The 20,199-nt window shown below is 38.2% G+C and overlaps 1 protein-coding gene across 1 annotated transcript in view; it reads right to left on the reverse strand.

Annotated features, from left to right (window-relative positions):
• LOC112140509 (myelin basic protein) overlaps positions 1-20,199 on the reverse strand; it is a 90,091-nt gene that overhangs the window by 36,389 nt on the left and 33,503 nt on the right. The window contains exon 2 of the mRNA XM_024263497.2: positions 15,887-15,945. Within this exon, the coding sequence (XP_024119265.1) occupies positions 15,887-15,931 (45 nt within the window). The 5' untranslated portion in view covers positions 15,932-15,945. The remainder of the gene's footprint in view (positions 1-15,886; positions 15,946-20,199) is intronic.

The following is a 20,199-nucleotide window of genomic DNA, read 5'->3' on the forward strand; positions in this document are numbered from 1 at the left end:
ATGTAACAGATATTCAACAGTTTGGTTAGTCTGTACTGTTTTAAAACACTCACTCTGATGAAAATTGTGTTTTTAAGATGTTCTTGTGGCATTTTTCTGAATTAAGCACAAAAATGTAATTTTTGAATATATCTTTTGTTCAGATTGTTTTGAATTAGGATCAGATGAAAAGATGCCATTTGAAAAATATTTTTTCTTGATATACCATCGCTGCAATTTCACAGCTAAATACTGGTAAACATGATCCTTTTGATTTGCACATTTTCATAGAAAATACACTGGGTGGGCCATAAGCTACTTGCTCTGAGCTCCCAGCAATGGGAAGGTGAGTGAAGGTGCTCACTGCCAAACAGTCCCACCCACAACTTAGAGATGAATTTCTAATGAAATATTGCTGCACTGCAGAAACTATGTCCAACAAAAACCACAATTTTTTTTTCTATTTTGGTTAAAAACAGCATATTCATAGTTAAAACACCACTGGAAACACTTTGAAAACAGATCAAAAGAGGATCCGAGTGGGACTTTAAAGAGTTTTTTATACAAAGTTGGCTTTTTTTTTTCATAGGCAGCTCGCATTAATGCCCGTGCAAGGAAAGAAACTTCATCAAGTTCTCCTATTTGCAGCACGTCAAGAGAAACACAACTGCTGAAAAACACCCCCATTGAATTTAATGTTAGTGTTTGTGCATGATACTCTCAGAGACTCAAAAGATGAGTCATCTTTTTCCTGTTACTGGTTGGGTGTCTGAGTTTGTGTTTCATACAAAGCTCATATACAACAAAAATCAAGTTGTACTAGATTCGACTTCCACTTCTACAAAACCTGTATAATTTAACACAACTTTAACCAAACTACCCGATTCTTCAACCTTTACTGGTGTTTTCTTCTAATGTTTCCCCCAAATGGCTAACAACACAATTTAAGTAAGGGATAATGCTCAATGAGGTGTCCATTATTAGAAATTAATGGACGACGTGTAGGGGGCAGAAAGTCCATTATTCTGTCAAAATCGAAGGGCATTATCCCACTGATGAAAAAAAATAACCAAATGTTAGTACTTTAATCTAAATATTTCTACGTTAGATAGAAAGACATATACTTTATTAATCCCAAGGGAAATTGGTTGTAGTAGGCATCACAAGACATATTGCCCAATGGAGGGCAGCAGCCACGCTAATCTGCTGGCACTAATTGCCCAAAAAAAACACACGAGGAGAGTCAAAAATCAAGAATCTTTAATCTGTGCCATACTAGAATGGCATAGATTGAAGTAAATGCAAAAATACATCAACATAAAAGCACACAGATTTACCATTGACAAAAAGGTCCACACAAACGGACTACCACACGTCCAGCCATCCACCATTCGATGACGCATCATCATACGGCGCTCTATGGGACAGTTGGGGGAGGCAAGAAAGAGGGTCACCAAGGCGTTGAAATCTAGGGAAAGGGTCAATAAGGAGAGGAATTGAGGTTTCCATGACAACGGGCTTTGCCTTTTACCCTCAGCGGATTGTTTTGGTTCGGTTGAGGGGGTGTGCCCTTGGCCCGGGAGTTCCTAATTAGAGATGATTGTTTAGGCGCGGGCAGACGTAGCTTCTGACTGCCTGCTGAATGTCCTGAAGCTGCATTATGGCGGAATATTTACTGATCAGGTCAACTGTCGTTGTTCATTTTGTTTAAATCATTTTTCGCAAGAATCAATTGATATGTGGTGCGACACGTCAATGACTACCAAGCATGCATTGAACTCGCTCTACAGCGGCGAAGGAAAGTGTTTAATATGCTAAATGTCATGTTAAGTGACACAAAGCATCATTTCAAAAGTAAAGTTCATTTCTTACTGTAGGTTTTTGACCAGATGATGAAGCAACGGTTTCCCAAGTTTCTAGATTACTTTAATTGTGAGAAATATCCCCCATTAACTCTAGTCTGATCATGATATGTGTTTTAACAAACAACTTCTTTCATTAATGAATTAATACAATTATTTATCAACATGTATTCACTCTGTATCAAGCAATAAGATAAGTATGAAAAGAAAGACAGACAACGAACCATATAAAATTATGACAACATTGCCGTTGATAGAAATACTTGATCGATATACTGGCATTTTCGTCACATAGACATTTGAAGGTCAGCCATCTTTTCAACTGTCTTGCTGTTCTGATTAACTTTGAAATAACGCATGTCCATTTCTGTTCCAAGCTTCTGTTGTTCACATTCACATTTTATTGGTAACCCTGCGGCAAATCAGATGTGTTCATGTTATAATCTATTAGTTTTGTCCCAACAGTCGGGAGTTTGTTTGACGTTTTCTGAAAGCAAAAAGTAAAAAAATAAAACTGGTAATCGTTGCGTCCTGCAGCTCTGGGTTTCCTGCTGGGATTTTGTCTGATTTCTCCACATCTGCAGCAAACGGGGGTTCAGTAGCAAAAAAAAAAAAACTCACAATGTCAACACGTTTGTACTACATTCCAGTGTTCACATGTCTAATATAAGTGAAACACCAGTTGTTCTCACTTTGTTATGGGAAAAACATTCAAACATGAAGCATCTCTCAAGCTGTGGTGGTGTGTGTGTGTAAACAGCACAGCATGAACACTTGTATGGAAGTGAATCTCATTTTAAGCCATGGCATAAATGGCTGATAAATCATAGAAAAACTAAACATTCTAACAAGCAAGATGTGAAAACCCCCTCTGCTTCCTGCTGGTTTTTCTGACAGAACAGTTTGTTGGCTCTGAAAACACATCAGGAACTAAAGCTAGCATTGTTGAAGCATCTGTGAGCTGAAAGCAGAGACTGTGGACTACAATAAAAAAATGCAGAAAATAAAAATAGAAATTGAGCAAATGTTTCTCATCTATCCTGTTATTCTACCCCGTGGCATCTGGGGATATCATAATTTCCTGTTTTTTTAAAAATCTCATCATGATCTCTAACTGGTCAGAATGGATAGACATCGTGTAAATGTATGCGCCTCTGTCCAGATGGTCTCGATGTAACAAATTGACACTCAAAGTGTTGCAGTCTGTAATGAATGTCTTTATCAAAAGAGAGTTTCATTTTGTTCTTCCATCTATTGACAAGAATTATTTGTTCATCTCGTGCACATCTTCATTTGAAGGTTTGTTCATAAGGTCTTGATGTTCACGAGCAGTTTGTTTGGTTTTGTATTACAAAAAGTCTTATCTGATATCTGTCTAATAAATTAGTCTGGAAAACCGTCATCAGTATCAATGAATGGGGTGGATTGCCCTTTATTGTTGGGATGATATTCTTGTAAATATCCACACCAGTGGCTGCATTCTGATTCATGCTCGCTGTGAACAATCATGCCCCTCATTATGCTCCACCAACTACTTGAATCATCAAAGAAAGCACACATTTATGGTTTGTAAAACTGCTGTTTTGATTTATGACCAGCGGCTAGGGTAGATGGTGTCACAGTTAAACATAAATACAACATTTTTTCAAACTGTTTCTGCTGCTGCTGCTGCTGGTAAAATTTCTGCCTTTTTACAAGAAAAAAGTTCTTTATTCAGTAATAAAATTGAACTTTATCAATTTATTTTTCATGAGTGACTATTTTTTTATGGAACTCCATGTTATGGTAACACCACCAAAATGAATTAAAAACAAACAGTTAATCTAATGCCTGCTACACTAAATTAAAAAACATTTTTATTTTGGTTCAGATAGTCTAAGAGATGCACTTCCTGGAGAATGCTCTGCAGATTTGTGCTCAGGACTTTTCCCTTACTAGAGGACCTCGGTTTAAATTCTGGTGGAGTCTTTTCTGCAGGAACTCTGGTACTCTTAAATAAAAGACTTGTAAAGAAGCTTTAAATTGCCTTTCTGGAGTGAATGTGAGTAAAGCGTGGTCATTTGTATAAGATGTACCTCGCTATTATTGCAACAACAACATCCCTCGTTAGCCAGAACAGGTGTAGAAAATGGATGGCACACAGTGTGCAGAGAAAAAGTCTGTTTGTGCATATTTTTAATTTAAATAATTAAGGTAATATACAAAGTTTCATGTTACACAATATATTCTAATTACATTGCAGTTTTTAAATGATGATTTGACGTAAGAGAGTAAAAGGCTGTCTAAATATACCTTGCTCTGTGTGACATAGGCCATGTGCTGGGATGACTGGCAAAGAATAAGAACTGTTTTTACTCTACTTAGGAGAATTCTTCATATATTCAGTCACACAAGGGTTTGTCACTATAAATGGAACATTCAATTTGCTGAGAAAAAATCTTAGGCCCAATCCGAATTCTTCCCTTCTCCATTCCTCTTCATTTGGCCCTCCAAATGTAGAGTTACGAAAATAGTGTCTCATATTTCCGACGTCGCTTTTGTTTGATGACGTCACCAATAATTGCTGGTCTGCTAGCATTAGCGCGGAGCTTTCAACGCTTGAATATACATAAAAACATCGGTTTATAACTTTAAAAAGTCAACAAATAAGTCATTACTTAAAGGGTTTCTCATCGCGCCACAGTTTAGCCTTGGGACGGAGGACTTGTATCCCTCTGTTTGGAGGGTGAAATTAAAAAACTAAACTTCCTGGACATGACTTGCATTTAAACTTCCCCTCCAAATGGGGGGGATAAGGGAAGAATTTGGATTGGGCCTTACGCCTGGTTCACACTGGACGAGGAAGGACTACAAACCGGCGCAGAACAGAGACTGTTTCCATTTGGCACCCTTTTTAACTTGTGGTGTGGGTTACACCAGACAAGGAGCGCCGCAGTCCTCTGTGGAAGGCTCGCGCCGTGTAGCAGGTCATTTTGGCTATTTTGTGTGCTAGCAATCCGCATCAATTCTGGCAGAAGGTTAGATCAAGATACATGAGAAAATCTGGTTTATTTACTAAATATAACCAATTTTTCACAATAAAACACGGCGATTGACAAATGCGATAATGTTTTTGTATCAGTCTGTATTGCAGACTGTAGAGATGAAAAACACAGTTTGGTACGGTGGAGGCATGCTGCAAGACAATTACTGAGGAGAAGGTTCACTGATAAGTGCTTTACATATAGATTGCTGGGGAAACAGTGCAAAAAACAATGTGTAGTACGGTAAAAGTCGTTTTAACCCTTCCGCTATCTTTGGGGTAGTGAAACTCAAAAATTAATGATAAAAAAAAAGTGCAGTGCACTATCTTGTGGGGTCCAAATGACCCCACTTTTAATGTAAACAAGCTAAGGAGAGCAGAAGGGTTATGAGCCTGCATTCATCCGACCACATTTCAATGAGTTGCTGTTGCATCATTGATCCACATTTATCTCCGGCTCTCTGATTATATCCCATAATACCCAGCTGGTTCACTTGTTCCACTCCGAGCGCAGAGCCTATTCAGACTGAGGAAACTTGGAGCAAACCGGAGCTCAGTCCAGTTGGATTCTTAGAGGCATATCGGAAAGACTACCTCGAAAGATGAGTCTGAGAGCAGATTCTGGTCCCGGACCAAGATTCTTATGTGTGTATTCAGACTAAAAGTTTGTTCCGGATTATCGGGGGAACGACTCTGCTTCACTTTAAGCAAACCAAATGTGTCCAGTCTGAATACACCCTTAACCAGATTTAATTTCAGAATTTGATTCCATTTTTTTGCTTCACTCCAAAGTAGACTTGCTGGTAAAGACTTATGCCAAACACCATGTCTCAGGAGCTTTGAGTCGTGAACTGTTTGCTGGAATTCCACAGAATTCTTCATCCCTTGTGCTATTCTAGGCATGTTTACATTAAAAGTGGGGTCATCTGGACCCCACAAGACACCTCACTGATTTTCTTCTTTCAATTATTTTTTTCTTCACCGGTATCCATGACAAACATAAAATCCTGTCCACCTTTGTCATGGGAGGGATCACACATCAATGTAAGGGTGGGGTCATCTGGACCCCATAAGCACGAGGGTTAAAGATCAATTCTGGTGTAAATTGTGTTTTTAACATGTTCTTGTGGCATTTTTCTCATGATGGAGGACATGTATAAAGAAAATTAAAATTTCTGAGTCTCTTTATTCAGATTGTTGTGAATCAGACAAAACAAATGCAGTTTGTAAAAAAAACGCTGTAAAGGGCACAAGCTTTCTCAAAGCTCTATGTGAGGTTAAAGGGGGGCTGAATTGAGAAAGAACTAAAGAACTCTCAAGAAATTATTTTGGTCTCATCAGTCAACAGAACGTGTGTGCAAGAGTTTTTGGGATAATCCAAATGCTTGTGCTGAAAAAGACGAGTCTATGTGTTTCTTTTTGCTCACAGTGAATCTCCCCCAAACCTCCCATGGATTTATTTTTGTCCAGTCTCCTTTTCTACTGTAGAATCACAAAAGCCGATTTTAACTGAGAAAATAAAGCCTGCAGTTCTTTACATGTTTTTCTGGTTTTTAGGGACTGCGCATGACCTCCTGTGTGAGTCACTGTTGTGTTCTTGATGTCATTTTAGTTGTTTGGTCAGCCCTTTCATTGTTTAGATTTCTCCTTGTGTAGAATCCTAAATTCCACACGAATTCCACATTTGTAACCCCCTCCTTTTTTCCTTTTTTTGCTTTAATCAAATCTTCTACATTAACATTTCTTCACTGACTGAATTAATCTGAATAAAAATCTGCAAATCAAAATAAACACATTTATAGTATTAAGGTATACAATTGTAGGGATGGTAAATCAAAAATTCACAGGAGCTCCTATTAAAATAACAAATAAAGCTTTGAAAAACTGTGGAGAAATGTGAGCAATTTTCCTCTCTACAGTAGAGATGGGCAATTTAAACAAACACAAAGTCAGCAAATCCTACTAAGCCATTTTTCAAATCGCTCCCCAGCCTAACCCTTATGACACAATGGCAGCTATTTAGGCTTATCACAGCTGTTGTATAGAATATTTTCACTGAGCTATTACAGTTGTTAGCAAGAAATCATGAAACAATTGTTTTTGATTTAACACCTCAGTGTTGTAGTGAACGCAAGACAATTAGCAATTATGGAACTCAGTGCTGTCGGGCTGGAATCATATGACAATATCTAACTCTCTTAAAGACCCACCTTTGATCATCTTTAATCAATTTTAGATCTCATAGTGATCTTTAAATGATGAAACAGTTTTTAGCCAAAATCAAAAACCCTGTGTCTTTTTCCAGGACATAATTTCTGCAGAGCAGCAGGAGTTCAGTAGAAATTCACCTATAAGGTGAGGGTAGGGCTGATGGTGCAGAGCAACTCCGTCACCACCTGAGACCGTCTATAGCAGGGGTATTCAAGTCCAGGCCTCGAGGGCCGGTGTCCTACATGTTTTCCAACCAACCTTCCATTGAAGCTCCTTATTGGCTAAACATACCTGATCCTGGAAATTAGCAGCCAATAAGGAGCTTCAATGGAAGGTTGGTTGGAAAACATGTAGGACACTGGCCCTCGAGGCCTGGATTTGAGTACCCCTGGTCTATAGAGAGAACTGGACAGATAATCCCCGAACAGGAAGTACCTGCTGGCTCCAGAAAGCCAAAATCCCAGAGACTTCCATAGAGAAATAAACAACTGTTACTCAGTCATTTGTCAGAATAATCATTTTTTCTTTTTAGATTAAGTTTTTATTGGGAAGGCATTTTGAATTTTTACAACTTTTTAACAAATTATATGCAAAGACTTGCTTTTCCATTTTTAACATTTTTTTCAAGAACATTAGAACTTTGCTTTGGATGCTGGGGAAGACCAAGTACCTCCAGCTTTCTTGTTATTTACAGAGTTATTGATCAAATCACATCTATGACTTCATGCTAAACTTATTTTTTATCATAATTTTAAGTTTTTCTCATTATAAACTTGCCAACCAGATGTATCAATAAAAGCATGTGGGACCTGCTGCCCCCCACCATTGACATTAATAGAGATGGACAAATAAAGGCTGTTACCTCAGATTCTGAAATGAAGTCAACTGAGTCGCCATTTTTCCGCGGTATGGATATAGGCTGATTTAGCCGTTTTGGGACCAAACAACTTTAGCAAGCAGTGATTGGTCAGAGAATCTGTCAAACAAACACTTCAGACGTTTCAGGTAGGGCCAGTGGCACCACATGGTTTTACTGAGGCATCTGATTGGTCAGTTTATAACTCGAGATAAAGAAAATATAAAAAAAAATGGTTTAGCAAGAACATGTGAAAAAGAGACACATTCTGACAAACAGAATGAAAAAAAGCTGTTTATTTCTCAACAGGGGGCTGCACGGTGGCGCAGTGGTTAGCGCTCTTGCCTCACAGCGAGAAGGCCCCGGTTCGACTCCCGGCTGGGACCTTTCTGTGTGGAGTTTGCATGTTCTCCCCGTGCATGCGTGGGTTTTCACCGGGGACTCCGGCTTCCTCCCACCGTCCAAAAACATGCTTCATAGGTTCATTGGTGACTCTAAATTGCCCCTAGGTGTGAATGTGAGAGTGGATGTGTGTGTGATTGCGGCCCTGCGACAGACTGGCGACCTGTCCAGGGTGAACCCCGCCTTCGCCCATCAGTAGCCGGGATAGGCTCCGGCACCCCGCGACCCCGAAAGGGAAGGAGCGGTCAAGAAAATGGATGGATGGATGGATTTCTCAACAGAAGTCTATGGGATTTTGATTTACTGGGATCAGTGATGAGTCCAGTCCTCTCTAAGCATCGTCTATGGCCCCCTCCTCGAACTATTGAAATGTTTGATTGATGGATTCTCCCAAAGCCTGCTTTCAGTGGAAGGGGTGTGGCTTTCCAACATGCTCCCTTCTGATTGGCGAGAGTGGTTGCCATAGAAATGATGACTCAGATCGACTTGTATCAATCACTGCTTAGCCTACGATCGTCAAAGTCCCTAACCACAGAAAAATGGTGACTGAATTGACTTCATTTTGTTGGAACTGGCGGTGAGGCATTTTGTATTGGTAAAGTCACAGGTGCTTTGACCGTCTCTATATATGTCAATGGTCACCATTTTCTCTCCCCGCTGACATTCTCCCGATTCACAACGATTTAAATAATACATACTCAAACTTAATTTTCTTTATACATGTCTTCCATCATAAGAAAATTGCTGCAAGAAAATACACAAAGCACAATTGTCTTTAACTTGTACATAAACACACTGGGACGGTCCTACACAAAGTGACAAAGTTTCAATGTGTCAAACATTTTTAAATAAAGACATTAAAAAGTATTTTTTCTTCATTAAATTGACCTTTTAAGGAAAGAAAGAAGTATTTAGTAGAGAGTGTATCTTTATTAAGTAATAAGGGGCAGGCTGAGTGATCACAGGTCCGACAAACACCGTCTAAACACAACTTGCATCCCTCCCGTCACGCTTTGTTCCTGCATGGCTGTCACCATGACAACCGGCTCTTCCACTGGACACCAACTACAGGCAACATAAGTAAACAAATGACAATCACGAACCAAAATATTACTATGCTATAGTGCAAGAGTTTTCTTACAAGATCCATGCTCGAAAAATCAATCCACTTCTTGTCTGTGCTAGTCTTTGGCTGGAAAAGAAAACAAACCGCAGGGGGGCTTAGCATCCCCCGCAGGTTTACACCACAGCCCCCAAAGCGGCTTCCTCTCTTTCCTTCTGCATCTCTTTCTTTTAGAAGTCACGAGACTATTTTTTCTCATAGCTACAAATCAGAGCTTCTGCCATAATGGCACAAACTCATTAGAGCCACTGTGATTCAGAGAACGCATGATAAAGAGGACTTCAACAAGGCTCAGGCATAATTACATGATGTCATGAAATTACATTCTCGTTTAAGCCTGATCCCTCTCTGCAAAGCCAAATGGGGGCATCTGACCTGTAATTTCTGCACCTATAGAGCAGAAAGATTAAGAAAAAAAAATTAATTTGTTCTATTTAATTACAGCGCTATCAGTGCAGAGATTCTCTGTTAAGTGCTCTCCGCTAAGTACAGCAGCTGATTTAAAATAAAAAAGGTCTATTTTTAAGGTTGGTGACGTCTAAGAAATATTTTAATAGGAAAATTAGTTTTCTCTGATTCTTAGAATTTTTTTCTCATGTTTCTCAAAGATTCTCAGATGCATTGAAATGCCTTTAAGGGCTGTAATTGCCTTGGTTTCTTTTCACCTCCTGAGCTTTCACATCAGCAATTACACTCCATCAGTAAGTATAGTGCCTTCCTGTCTGACTTCAGCCCACTTTATTGTTTTAAACAGCAGAAAGTACCTCTTCATCCATGATATATGGATGTCCACCGTTATTACTGGCCTGCCCGGCTGAGTCCTTACGATCACTTTGTTGCAGCTAATGGTGAAATGAGATGTGCACCTGCAGAGAGTTTAGTGTCACGTTCATCTGTTTACTCTGTCCAGTTCAAATAGAACTGGAGAGTCGCAGCAGTGGGGCTTCTGGTTTCAAGGGTTTTTAATCAGGCACCACATGAGGACCAAGGAGATTTCTGTTTCAGCTATCGCTATGGCAACCAGCTGTATTTAATGGTGAGATCCTGACTGGGAGCGATCACATCAAACGCATTTTGTCATATAGAGACTCAACCCTTTATTTCTCGTGTTGCTTTCAAGATGCCAGACATTAATATGTACAATGTAAAAAGTCTATTTAATGGAGACATTTGGTGTAAATAGTAGCACTAAACATTTTTTCTTCAGACATGATCTGATTTTTAAAGTCCCACTATGATCATCTTTTGAGTTAAGGTAGTTTTTAAATTTAGTTTATGATGTTTTTATTTAAAATGTAAAAAAATCTGTGTCGTTTTCTAGAACCATTTCTAAAGACAAACAGTAGTTAGTAAAAATTTGGCTCAGAGTTGTGGGCAGGACTGTAGACACGGAGCAACGTCGTCTCCACTATACATCATGCACAATTGAGAGCTCTCCGTTTACACACTCTCTTAAAAGCTTACATACCATTGAGTTATATAGTCTAGAGATGCTACGCTAGCCTGTTACCACTAACCAAGATACGTAAGGAGCAACTAAATATTGGAATAGTCTGATGAGACATGGTTTAGCACATACAGTAAAATTACCATAAATATGCTTAATGTTGGTCTGATTTTAAAAGAAAAAAAACATCATCACACAGTAATCCTCAGGTCACAATATTAAAGTTTTTGACCAGACTGTAAAATATAAACAAAAACTTTTTGATAAATAAATACATTATCATATAGGAAACACAATGAATCCCTAACAAATTTACACAAATTGTTATTCCTATGGATGGGTCGGTGGGTTGCTGACAGCACCATGGACCACTTGCGCCTGTTGTATATGGGCCGGTCTCTGCCTGGGGCGGCACGATGCAGTCAGAGCGCATTGGGAAAAGTGCAGCCCGATCGACAGTTGTGCCGGTCCAGGGAGGGGTGCAGACGGGAGACAGGGCGCAGTGAGCACGTCATTTCATTTGTGCAGCGAGGTCCAGGCGGCATTCGCCTTGTGGATCCTTGAATGGGTTCCATAAGTTATCCTTCGTCAGCTGACAGTAATAATTTACATGTGAAAAGTCAAATCCTTGTTTTTCCTTATTTTGTACAATTGTACCACTGCACTAAACAGGAATCTCGCCCTTTCCAATATGGTGTCCAACTTTGCATACACAACAGGCTAGCATAGCAACTCTAGCCAATACAACTCATCGTCTAACACCCCAAACAGCTATCCAGCCGTACAGTTTGAAGCCAGATTTCAGCTCAGACGAGGAAAACAAAGACACACATGACTCTAAATGTAGAATGAACTGGTGCAGGGAGCTTGAGGCTCATCCAGCGTGTTTTTTTTCATATTACAAATATGATCTTTTTAAATGGCACTTTTTTCCATCTGCTCCTAATTCACAATGATTTGAATAAAGAAATACTGAAAAATGCAAATGTCCACTTAATTGTCTTTATATGTTCTCCATCATCAAAAAATGCCCCAAAAAATGTTGATCAAGCTTTCTGGTTCTAATGAAGTCACCACTGTCTGACTGACTAGTTGTGTTTTATCTACCTTTAAAATTATAATATTTTTAGTTTATTTTTATTGTGGATGATTAGTTTTTTTATACTTTTAAAACTGTGGTGGTATTTTATGTTTTCTTCATTGTGAAGCCCTCTGTGATCCATATCTGAAAAAGCTGCAATTTAAATAAACTTTACTTACTAACTTGCATACTTAAAAACCCCATCAGTACATCTATCATCAGAGTGGAACTGAAAGGTATTTTCTGTTCATTTGTCAAACGTGACCATGTTTAAACAAAAAGCTTCTATTCTCCAAAGACAGAATGACTCAAACTTAAAGAGTGATGGAGTCAAGTGATGAATGAGTGACAAAGCAGACAGCTAGACAACAATTAATGTAAACTCCTCTCAACGCGACCAAAGACCCAAAAGGATTTAATTGGAAAAGGCAGGTGACATCCAATGTTCTGAGAAGATAATTAATGATGCACTGGTTTAGATAGAAATGTGAGAAAACATGCAGCTTTAGTGCTAAAAGAACTGTATTCAATGGAATAAAATACTTCCAACACAAATGAAAGAACGTTTAGAGAAACTTCAAAATGTAAAAAGAATAAAACCTTTAATCATAGTTAAATAATGTGATCGATTGCTGCAACAGATCGTTATAAAAAAAGAAAGATATAAACAAAGAGCATTTTAAAGATACCAGTGACAATAGATGTACATTAGGTATGAAGCATGAACAGCTACAGAGGAGAAGTCTTTCTGAGGAAGAGTTTCCTCAGAGGAAAGGTGCGTGAAGGAACACAAGTCCCTGAAATAGTTTGTCAAAGAATTGTGGGAAACTTTAGAAACTATGTATTTCAATGTCAAACCTCAAATACTTTAAAAACTGTATCACCTAAAGTATCTGCATAAGATGACAGAAAGGGGAAGAAACTGCATTAGTCTCTGTGTGTACAGGACAAGGTTAGTGACCTTTATCGGATGCTTGTGGTCTTCTGTCCTTCAAGACTGGAACAATAATTGGTGAGATTTTGCCACTGAAATTACTAAATAGAAATACTTACAGAGAGCATTATCTGTGAATATATGTATAACTAGATGTTGACTAAAGCTTCTATTGTGCAAAAAAGACCATATGTGAGGATCTTGTGGACTTAACTTTACTTGTTTGACCCTTTAACACCAAAGATGTCATCAGCAACACCTAAAACACACAGTTTGGACATAGCATAACTCCTAAACCATTTAGGCCATCAACATGGATTAGCTATTCTGCTGTGGAGAAAGCGTCTTTTCAAGCCACTAAAAAGTTGAAGAGCTATGAAAGAAGGACAGTGAAGCTACAGCTCTGGTGTATAAAAGCGTCAAAACATTTGCTTCTGCGGCCAGTAAATCCACATTTTATACTGCTGATAACTCTGTAGTTCAGGACAAAGAGAGGAAGTATATGGGGGTGTATGACTGCACAAAGTATGGGCATTTTACATGTTTTGGAAGAACTATGAATGACAAAAAGTACATAAAAGGTTCAAGAAAATTAAATATTTCCTTCTAGGATTTCCATTTTAGAGTGTATTTCAGCATGACGATGCAAAACCACATTCTGTACTCTACTTTATTCTAGAAAAGTGTGGGTGCTGAACTGGCCTGTCTGCTGTCTAAACCATTTACATCAATTGAGAACATTTGGCACATCACTAAAGGATGAATACGTCACAATGAACAGCAAACTTTCCACCTAAACTCTAAAAAACCATAGCCTTAATGCTAATTTGTCTAAAGACGGTCTTGGACAGAAAAGAAGATGTAGCACCACAATGAACATGTCTCTATGCATACCAGTTATTATGCTGCGTTCGCACCAAACATGAGTCACAATTCAAGTTAGTTTCAATATGAAGTCAATAAGGTCCTGCGGCGCAATTTAAGCATCGGAGGCGGCGCGTCAATATGACAGCAGTGTGTTTTAAGTGTCGCAGCGCAATTTAGGTGTCAAGAGTTCAAAAATCTGAACTTTGGAAATAAGGGACTCAATGTTTGGCATGTGACATTTTCAGAAGGTAGAATACAAATTCTGTATGGCTCATCAATGTGAGCACTCTCGTCCTGAAACTTCAACTATTTTTTAACCTGCTGGGGCTGCCAGAGACTGTCCCTGCTACTGCTGGGCAAAGACGGGATACACCCTGGACAGGTTGCCAGCTTGTAGGGCAGGACCGATCACGCCCAAATCATTGGCACCCACAGCAGCTTTCTTGCTTTCTGCATTGGCCCGTGGGTGGGGGGGTTCACTGGCAACACTGGACCCTGGGCGGCTGCCTGGCCGGCAGGAAGCCTACTCAGATCTGATAAATCTTTTGATATTTTTTTTATTTTCATTGAGACGACAATAAAAAGATCCTCTAGTTTGATTCTTATTTTTAGTTTTTCCCCTCTCGGATTAAGGTGGGACAGAAAGTCTTCAAAATGGGACACAGAAACATGAACGTAGCGACGGAAGGCTGCTGTCATTCAGACCGAGTTTCGGCACAGGAATCTCTGAGCGATCTCATGAACCCAGATATAGAGACTTGATTACTGATGCTTTTGTAGAGCTTCTTGATAAAAATAAATCTGATCTCTAAATAATCCTCCATGTCTTCCATACATTGTGAGATATACATAGACACCGCTCCAGGGATCAAAACCATTTGGTTGTAGCTCCTCCCACACACGTCGGAGGGCATCAAGGACATTTTTGAATAGACGTCATTGAGCAATAAATTTGACGTGTGAATCACGTTCAGTGTGAATGCAGCATTAGAAGACCCTAAGCAAACTTTACTTTTCTTTTTTTAATTTTGCCCAAAGTACAGTATTTTCCGCACTACGGGCCGCATTATAAGGCGCGTTATCAATGAATGGTCTATTTTTGAAATTATGTCACATTTAAGGTGCACCAAATTATAAGGCACATTAAGTAAGACAAATGAGTCAAAGATAAGTCTATTAGTCAGTCAGACTTAATTAATTGGGCTCATAATAACTATAAACTTGTTTGAAACACGCTACACGTAATAACCACAATAGAAGCGTTAATCACATTAGCATATTCACGATACCTGTAACTCCCAACTTTGTTTGCAACACAAAAATTGATTGATACCACTAAAACAAACATTATTGAGACTCTGCTAACTCACAACCTTGTAGGTACAGAGAAGAAAAACAGTCTAACGCCGCTACATATTAGCCACGTTAGTGTATTTACAGTAATACCCAACCACACATTTTGACAGAGCCCTTTGAACCTCTCAAAGTCGCTCTGACATCAGTTCAACTAGAATAAATCCATATATAACACTCTAAATTATAAGGTAAAGTGATGGCTTTTAAAAAAATCAAGGTTTTTAAGTGCGGCTCATAGTGCGCGAAATACAGTACTATAAAGGTAAAAAAAAGAATTCAATAAATTCAAATACAAGGATTTTAATGTTGTGAATGAACTATGTTTTATTTAAAAAATCATAATTACAGCATGAGTCAAAGCAGTATTCTAGATTTACTGCCACCTAATGCTTTTGTTAAAGGTCTTCACTGTGGCAGCGTAATTAACACTTAAGAGATTTGTAGCGGGAGCAGCAGACATGAGAGTTATGATTCAAATGCAAGGACAAAAAAGACAACATAAAAGAGAGTCATTTTCAACTTTGTGCAGAGAGCTGTGAAAAGAGAGAAGAGAAGGAAAACACAGTACAAAGTCCTACTGATAAAACACAGCTCATGCATCCATAGGTGATAAAAAAAGCACATGTCAAAACGTACATTCTTAGATCCTACATGCCTGAATGCGTACACAATGACCTGAAACTTCAGGACTTTATCACCTTCACCCCACATTCACAAAAGTTTGAAGCCCCCCAAAGGGCCGTTACCTTGCTGCTTGCGGGTGACTCTTTCTTTCCTAGTTGCTGTCCCATGCTGCCGACAGAGCCTGTAACAAAAGAGAGAATATGAGTCCACGCCGCAGGAGCACCGTAAACAGCATTCTATGAAGACATCACATTTTCTTTATCTGAGAAGAAGAGGCAACGGACTGAGAATCAGCAAACACAAAGCAGAGCAAGCTGTGCAACTTCACACTTGAGGGTGGGGGACTCAGTGATCAAAAAGCGAGAAACCGAGTTTTGTTTTAACACGGATTCCGTAAAGGAGACCAAAGGTGTTAATTTTATGTTTTAGCTTAAAAACCTCCTTCAATGAAAATCACATTTTTCTCATAAAATAAATCAAAAGTAATAAAAAAAACATTTTACTTTTGCATTTCTGAGTATTTCTCCTTTTACATCGCTAGAAAATCAAACTGTGGCAAAGACACTGTTTGAAATTAAAGGGTAACCAAACCCTAAATCAACTTTGTTTGTTTGTTGACCTCAGCCTCATCCCTTCAAAAGAACAAAAAAAACAAAAGCTGTTCAGATTTGTCACATTTCTACAAAAAAAATAAATAAATAAAAAATCAGAGACAAGCAAGCCACATGTCAGCAATAGATGTGATGATTTTTTTTGGTATCAGCATTCATCTAAAATTAAGAATTTAATGTACTGCTAGAGTACAGTTACACCAAAACCTCTTCCTTAAGATGCCTCGCAGAACCAAACTGGTCTTGGCGGATAGTCGCCCTTAACTTCATTTATTGGACACCAAAGGTTAACACAACGGCCACAGATTGAAAGGTTATTAGTAACGGGAGCCGCAATTATTAGTCTGTCAAAGGATGAAAAATGGACCTAAGGAGGAATTTTATAAATTCGCTCTGATGCACTTATTCTGAAGGTTAAACCAAAAGGAAATGGGCAAAAAAAAAGGCAGAGTTCACCCATCTGGAGGGAGGGACCATCCAGTGGTTTATATAGGATTTAACAAAACTTCTTTCCTTTAAAAAAATAAATAAAGCAAACCGTTAGAGCTAGCTAAAGTTTATGGAAAGAAATCCTAATTTTTACACAAATCAGGAATTACCCACAAATCGGAGTTGGTCTATTTTCTCTCCATAAAAGTTGGACACAATCCCTAAAGTCAATCCTCAATATTATAAATGGTGAACATTAAATCAGCAAAAGTGTGATAAAAAGATTGTTTTAGAAGTGCTACAGGGCAGAGATCGTTTTTAGTAAAAATAAAAAAATAAAAGAAAAAAAATGAAGGTAAAATAATTAACATGTCTTTTTTTTTAATTAGGACAAAATTAAAACGACTTTGAGTGTTTAAGTAAAAAAGCAGTTTATAAAACAAAAAAAAAAATAAATGTTTTACCACAGCTTAGCAGTCTATACATGGTAACCCACATATACAAAAGCAGAGTGGTTTTTCACTAACGGCGTCTATTCTAAAGAGCAGCATTTCTGTGCATATATAATGAAAGAGCCATAAACAGCATGGCTTTGCTGGTATTTAAATTCAGCTTTGAGTTTGTACAATCAATGAAAACAAAGAAACATAATAAATGAAAAAGGTGGCTGGCATTAAAGCTGTTTATCCATTGCATTAAGTTCAGAAATTGATCACCCAATGCTTTTGTTCTAGCTAAAACTAAGTGTTGTTATGCAACAGCCAAGCTGCAGGCGCATTTATGGTGTGAAAGAGGAGAAACTGCTGATGATGATGTCCTGCACAGGAAGAGATATTATCTCTGATGAGAACAAGCAATCACGCACAGACGCTTCCTAATCAATCTACAGTGGCTGTGGTAAAGTTCCTCTGGAACGCAATACAAAGGATTTCTCAATCAGCTGTCAACCTGTTATTATCTGGAGTTTGTTCTTATTCTTCTCTCCAATTATGGTAAAATGTCAACAGCTTGTATGTGGAGATGCATTAAAAAAGAAGAATGCAAAAAATGTCACCTGGGCATCTGAATGACTTGGGCGTCAATTAGTTTGTGGTTACATCCCGTTATTTTAAACCACAAGAACATTTGTTCAGATTTAGTGCAACCTTATTTAATTCAATTATAAAGGAAGTGGATTTAATTGTGAAAAAATAAATGAAGGAGTGCAAACATAATTATGAGTTATCTTCTACAAATTTCCAACTTGAAGGGTTGGAAGCATAATCCACTGTTTTTAACTTTTCATGAAAATCGAAGAACACAAAACCTACAACTCAGTGTTTGTTTTCAAAATTTGAAACTCACGTTAAAATATTATCTTTAATTTGAAATTTTAACTATTTCAAAATCTAAATGATTATTTAGGAAAAAAACACATTTTCAAGAGTTCATATGATCACACAAAAACCAATAGACCCGTTTAGCGTCTCAATCATTAGGGGTATACTGTTGCTGCATGTATTGGAACCGATATTGGGTTAGAATACCACTACCACGTCTCGGTACTCTGGAATCACACACAATCACACACAAACACTAGTAAATTATTTGCATGGAGATGTGGCGAATGATGGTGATGAAACTTTGGGGTAATTTATTTTTCTGTTCATGGCCTGGAGGTTGGGAACCCGTGATTTAATGGTAACATCCAGCATGTCAAAAAACAAGTTGGGGACACCCAAATCATAAAACTTTTGACACGGAGGATTTCTCAACCCTTTAACACTTGAGCCGGTGATGCTTAAACAAAAAATCTTTGTAACTTTTCAACCATTAACAAGATCAACGTAATTCCACCAGATTCTGAAGAACAAAAGGGGCTTGTGCCGATCGTAATTCATATAGGATTGTTTATATGTCAGAACTGTTGGCCACGCCTTAATGTCAGACTGAGACCGAGTTAAGTGTTTTGTTTCACACTAGCAAAAAAGAAACAGGCAGAAAAACTAGCAGACCCTTGCAAGCATTTGGGGAATGCTTCAACCTGATATCATGTCAGAATCTGGAAGCACTACAGTGGAGTGCAGTAGCTTGTTGCAGATTTACAAAAAAAAAAAAAAAAAAATCCTAAATTTTTTAATACTAATATTTGTGTTTAGGAAGAACAAAAAAAGATCTAGAGAAAGTCCCTGATAGGATACAGCGATAGTTGTGGTATGTATGAAGAGGTTTTAAGTGGCAGAGAACAATGTTGGAGATGTTCCAAACAGGAATAAGAGATTTAAGACAGGGTTAGATGTGCTACATATGTGAGAGTTAAAGGTGGAGCTGAGACTGCACCCTGGATCAGTTTTCAGCTCCTTCTTGTTTGGAGTGCTGATGAACAGACTGGAAGATGAGGTTAGACAGGAATCTCTGTGGATCATGATGTTTGCAGATGACATTGTGATCTGTAGTGAGAGTGGGTGAAGAAACATCTAGAGAGGTGGAGGTTTGCTCTGGAGAGGAGGGGAATGAAGGTTAACTATAGGAAGACAGAGTTTCTTCGTGTGAATAAAAGAGACTGAAGTGGAACGGTTACAGAGACCAAGTTTTTAGGATCAGCACAGAGTGTGGGAAAGAAGTGTGTACAAGCAGGTTGGAATGGGTGGAGGAAGGTTTCAGGTGTAGTGTGTCATCAAGAATGAAAAAAAAAAGCTGTAGAAAACTGCGGTAAGAGCAGCTGTGTCTTCAGGAGTTAGAATATATGTCGTATTTAAGTATTTTCTAGTCATTTTTGTTCGTAGAAGATTGTTGTAGATTGTTGCCTGTTTTCAGTCTATTGGAACTGACATATTTGGTATTAAACCCTTTTCTGCTGCTGCCGATTCAGCAGTGAACATTTGTCTTATTGTTGTAGCAGAACTCAACAATAATCTCTATCTTTAGTAGGAATTTAAAATCTCACATTGAGAAATTAGATTTGTTTCCTCACTTAGATTCACTTTAAGTACACACAAAGGTGAATTAAGATTTAGTGAGTTTCTTTTTCATGTTGCAGTGTGAAGAAACAGCTCTCGACTGTCATTTGAACTCGTGCATCTCATAAACACAATAAAATTCAAAAGGAGGGGTTTGGAAAATCAGCTTTTATGATCGGAACCTGAATGAAGCGTTGTTGTTGGACTTTTGTTGTTGGTATAGTTTAATATTAATGAACATTATTTTGTTGACAACATTATTTCCCTTTGGCATAGTTTCTGATAGTCCTGTAGGAATGTAGATCCTACCAGGTAATTTGGTAAGCTCTGAAAATGTGATCATGAACTTTATTACTAACTTTAAGGCAGTGCAGGTTATAGTTTATTTGAAGTATTTCATATATCAGAATAAAGATGTTCTGATATATGAAATACTTACACTTGTTATTTCTTGTT

The sequence above is a fragment of the Oryzias melastigma genome, linkage group LG16 (genome assembly GCF_002922805.2).
Source record: "Oryzias melastigma strain HK-1 linkage group LG16, ASM292280v2, whole genome shotgun sequence".
NCBI classification, from domain to species: Eukaryota; Metazoa; Chordata; class Actinopteri; order Beloniformes; family Adrianichthyidae; genus Oryzias; species Oryzias melastigma.